Source organism: Centruroides sculpturatus, unplaced genomic scaffold (genome assembly GCF_000671375.1).
Source record: "Centruroides sculpturatus isolate CEXI.00-Female unplaced genomic scaffold, Cexi_2.0 scaffold1118, whole genome shotgun sequence".
Classification (NCBI taxonomy): domain Eukaryota; kingdom Metazoa; phylum Arthropoda; class Arachnida; order Scorpiones; family Buthidae; genus Centruroides; species Centruroides sculpturatus.
Window position 1 is genome coordinate 217,697 of NW_019385413.1, and position 5,231 is coordinate 222,927.

A 5,231-nucleotide genomic window follows, 5' to 3' on the forward strand; every position below is an offset into this window, starting at 1 on the left:
CTTTCGGGTATAATTAGGAGCCAAAAGTTAATAGAAATTAATTCAGAATTAAAAAACGAAATAATCCCAACTTAAAAATTGTAAATAAAATTAAAAAATTAGTTTGATATAAAAAATAAATTATATATATTTTAACTTCCTGAACACACGAGTAAATTAATCGCACGTCAAGCGTCTTAACGTGGTCACATTGTTCGCCGACGTTGCAACACGTGTCCTTGTAATAAACCGTTAATTTTTGACTACTTTCGCGTGTTTACCGACAGTTTACGTTCTACTTCAGAGTATTTATTTCTTATTAAAAAGGCAAACAGTTCCTCCTTTTCTGGAATGAATAAAAGAGAAAAGACGATAATTTTGTTAGAGCTGGCGAGAATATACGAAGTTCATGCTGGGTTAAAACTTTGCGAAATAAACGGGCTAAACAATCATGCTTCCACTTTTCCTAGTAAAAAATAAAACATACAAACCTGTGTCAATCTTAATTTTGATACATACTAAAGTTTCTGTTTGATTAGTTAACAGCAAATTATTTCTTCAGCTATAGTTACACCCAATACAGGCAACTTAAACAGAAATGCTCCACAGTATCCACAATAAATTATAGAGCTGTTCTCCACAGTGGCAGTCACATCACTGTTTGAGATAGAATATAAAGCTGTGTAGTTAATCTAAAAGGTCAACTTATTGCCAATAGCATGCTCTAGCATTCTGCAATATTCTAGTCTCTAAACAAGGACAGCTTCAATCCTTTCTTCAAGACTGCATACATTCTCTATTCAAAATGTTATCCAGAAACATCTGATATAAAAAGATTTGCATAACTATTCCAAAAATGCATCTTAATGCATAATTAGATTAAGATTATTAAAACTACATTCTAATTTCGACTATATTGTGTTTATTATGAGAATTCCTTAAATTACAGAGACTATATGTTTAACCTACTGTTTGTTATATAAATTTCAGTACTGCCATTAAGAATTGTCAATATTTACTTCCTCAACAACTTTTGTTTTAAAATAACTTTCAATCTAATTTTACAAACAATATATTGAAGTATTATCATAAAATCTCACATCAATCAACAACAAAAATTATTTTATTTTCTTAAAAAAGAATAAAATATTTCCTTAAACAATGTTAAAAAGTAATTTTTTTAAACAAATATTTAATTTGAAAATAACTTAAATCTATTTCTTATTCTTAATTTTTCCCAAAATACGAAAAATTCTTTTTTTCAATTGTCTTTGATTTTGTTGTTGTTTTGCTTCTAATTTTCTTTTTTCTTTCTTGTGTGCCTTTACTCTTAACCACATATTAATTCTCTCTCTTTTTATCTTCTCATTATGAACAGCAGACATTGTTTTCATTAAATTAGCAACTTCCCTTTCATGTGGTTCCAATATAACTGCCACTCTCTTACTTTGTATGCTTGGAGTTTTCTTTGTGGGTTCCAGTTTAGGTTTATCTCTGTATGGTAATTCTTTCTGTAAGTCACGAGGAATAGTTAAAGGAGCAAAATATCTCTTTTTCCTTTCGACAGGAGTGTAGAGAGAATCTTGAGAAACTTTTGCATGAAGACCTCTTTCGTAACGTAACTGTCCAACTGTCCTCATTCCTTGCCATTTGGCTTTTTGTTCGGGTGGTAGTAATAACGATGTCACAACTGCATAAAATTTCGGAATTGTAACAGTATACCATGTACGTAAAAATACAATATCACTTAACAATATTTTATCTTCAAATGATGCACGAAAGCCACCTTCTGGTGAACGAATGGCTTTTTTAATTTGTCCACGTATCCCGCTGACTGTTCTAATTGCTGCACCTTCAAATTTTGCTACCTCCAAAGTACTATGAAACATGTCTTTGATAAATGCTGTTTTTCGATATATTTTAAACGGATATCCACAAAGTTTCAACTTTTTCACTATTTCTACTGATTTATCCAATCCTAACACAACACCAGTAGCAGCTATTCGGAAACCTGGTTTAATATCACAAACTGACTGGACGGCAATAAGACCAGTATTTTGGGGTGTTATTGGACCCCAGAATGAAGCAAAACAATGAAGATGCTGAGGAGTGTATTTCAATAACCTATACCTTGCATTATGATCCTGAATGGAGTAAAGTGGCATAACTTGAAATCTGCGCCAACCTAATGATATGATTAGAGGATCACGAGTCTTCAAAATTTTTGAATACCAACGATGCTTCTTTAAACGAACTTGTACATATCCCATAGAATCTTCTCCTTTTAATAATCCTCCTATAATTACTGGATAAGTTGGATCAAAATGAGTGACAAATTCACAGGGCATGTTATCTAATTCTATTCTGATGTACATTCCTGGTCGATAACCTTCATACTGTACTCTCAGATTGTCAGTCATGTTATCGAATTCAGTTTTGTTCAATTTTGCTTGCTGATCCAATTCTTCTTTGAGAGTATCATAATACGATTTTCCATCTTTGTTATCATATTCTGAGTCAAATAATTCTTTCAATTTGCGTTTCCTTTCCATTCGTTTTTCTTCTGGTGTTTTTGTTTCCTTTTTATCTTCATTCTCTTCTTCACCTTCACTATCATCACTTTCATCTTTTTTATTATTGTCGGTATCTTCCATTTCAAGATCTTCAAAATCACCAAACAATTCATCATCTTTCTCAGATGATGCAATCATATCATCCTCTGATCCCAGTTTACCAACACTAAAACAATCTTTAATGAAATCACTTACACTTTCATCTTGCCAATCTCGCATTACTGGAATTTGAAATTTCGAACAATCACTACCATTTAAAAATGATTTCATTTTATCATTTTTCACTTCTTTCAAAATATCATCATAATCATCATCATCATCATCATCTCCATCACCATCATCTTGGTAGAGATCATTTTCATAAACAAGTTTATGCAGATTTCTAGTATCTTTCTGGCGTTCATAAAATGTATCAGCTGCTTTCTGGACCAGATTTTCCTTCCATTTCAAGCATCCCTCCTCTTCATCATCATCATCGTCATCATCTTCAAAAGTTACTTTTTTCTGTTTTGATCTAACATCATTGTTTTGTATATCATCTTTATCCCATTGTAGATCATCATCACTGTCAGCAAAAGCATATTTTTCAGAAGTGTTCTTATTGATAACCACATCACCTATTGATTTCTCTTTCATAAATGATTCATTCTCAGATTCATCTTCGGAATCGTCACCATCATCATTTGTCTGAATTTCTGTATGTTCTTCATTTATTTTGTTATCTGTTTCTCTATTATTTTCAGTTGATTCTGTATTTTTGCAATTAGACTCTTCATTAAGAAAATCATCCATTTCTTCTTCTGTTAATGGTTTAGTATTGCTAAATAAACTGAATTCACTGGCAGCCATTTTACTGTCTATAGAATGTTCAGTGTCAACTAATATTTTTACTAAATCTTGAGATGGTTGTTGTGATTTTATTTGTGTATGGGAATGACTTCCACCTAGTTCAATATAAACAGCATCTTTATCATAAACTATTCCACCAATTCCTGATAACGGAGCATATATTAAACGTTCCTTCTCATTTAAAGATCGACGTTTTTCTTTATCGGGTAGAGGACAAGGATCAGGCAATAAACTTACTTCTTTAATTAAGTAATCACCACAACCTGGAATATGTACTTGACTCTTATTTCTTAAAGGTGCTCCTCTGGTATATCCATACAGGCAAACACGGCGGTCTACAACAGGATTTTTTCGAACAACATCCAAATTAGTCAAATCTTCCATTCTATCGACAAGAACGTACGGATGAGATGTCTGCCACTGCAGCGGTCTAAATTTCATAACAGAGATAAATCTTCCCAAATTATGAACTTCAGTTTTCAAGTATTCTTCTCGAATCATACCCGACAAATAAAACAGTTTTGCACCTTGATAGATTTCGGTCCAAAACCTGTGTTTCATTTGTTTCTTTGTTTTTCTTAATGCTTTTGCATTCTTGAAAACATCTAAATGCGTCAGTACACCCATAATTCTTGGAAAACCATGAACTTGGCATATGTTAAGGAATTCGAAAGTTTCCATTTCAAATCCAAAACTTGCATCCACAAGCAATAATGCCAAATCTGCAATTTTAGCAATGTCAATCATGTTATTGATATCATTATTACATTCAATCAATGTCAATCTTCTTTTCTTTCCTGATACTACCGTTACAGGGCCTCTGATGTTTGTTAAAGTTTGACGAGTGAAATTCTTTACTAAACATTTCATAAGTGTAGTTTTACCAACTTTTGGTGGACCAACGATAGCAACTATAATTGGAGGTGGTTCCAAAGGTGTTCGATCGACTAGTGGTATATGATGTTTTTTCTCCTGAATATCCATTTTTCTTCTAAATTTCCTTGCTGCTTTATCAACAGACTGAATGGCAAAAGCTTTGGGATTTCGTTGCTGTGCAGTCATGTCTTGAACGTGGGGATTCTTTGCTTTTTTCTTTTCAGCTTTCCTCCCACTATGTGCCACACGATGTGGCTTGTTTTCTTGCTTCGTCTCCGACATTCTTAAGATCTGTATCCTTCTTCTTTACGAATAACAACTAATATTAAGCTATACTCACGTTTTAGCACACGTGGTCGGCCATTACGGTCGTCGGTAAACACGCCCTCTAACGGATGTAAACGGCGATTTTAATATTAAAAAAAATTGTTTTATTTCACATAAATAAAACAAACAATTATTAAATAATAAACAAATTATTAATAAATACAAAATGTATTTTATCATTAATTTATTAAGAGTTAAAATTAAAGAGTAGTTTTTAAAGTACCGACCTACGGGCACATAAAAGGCTTATATTTTAGCAGGTTTGTTATGGGTTCGGCTAAGCCCACAATGCACCGGTCGGGTAGGGTGGTGGGAAACGGTGTTTGACATATTCTGACTGGCCACCCCCGAAAAATTTCTGCAGATTTTCCACCCGTCCGCATTCTATTCCCCTCAGAGCAGTTGGCTGCCATATTTACCAATGTTTTCCAATATTTCTATTTTATTAGTTTATTGCTTCATTGTTTCCCGAGAATAGTAAACGTGGAATTGCTTCTCATTTTTTGAACATATTGACGCTAATGCTCCGTGTAATAAAACGTATATGAATGGTGTTACGCGGCCTCCGAAAGGTTGAAAACCATTGGATTAAATAAACGATATATATATATCCATTAAAATTTGATA

General features: G+C 32.9%; 1 protein-coding gene across 1 annotated transcript; it reads right to left on the reverse strand.

The window, feature by feature from the left end:
* Positions 1–1,193: 1,193 nt before the first annotated feature.
* LOC111638700 (ribosome biogenesis protein BMS1 homolog) lies at positions 1,194–4,668 on the reverse strand. Its single transcript, XM_023384454.1, has one exon. The coding sequence runs from the start codon at positions 4,557–4,559 to the stop codon at positions 1,194–1,196; it is 3,366 nt and encodes a 1,121-aa protein (XP_023240222.1). The 5' UTR covers positions 4,560–4,668.
* Between the last annotated feature and the right edge of the window lie 563 nt (positions 4,669–5,231).

Bases quoted from the DNA above. Each gene is read 5' to 3' on its own strand.
- LOC111638700 (XM_023384454.1), bottom strand. From the start codon at position 4,559: ATGTCGGAGACGAAGCAAGAAAACAAGCCACATCGTGTGGCACATAGT.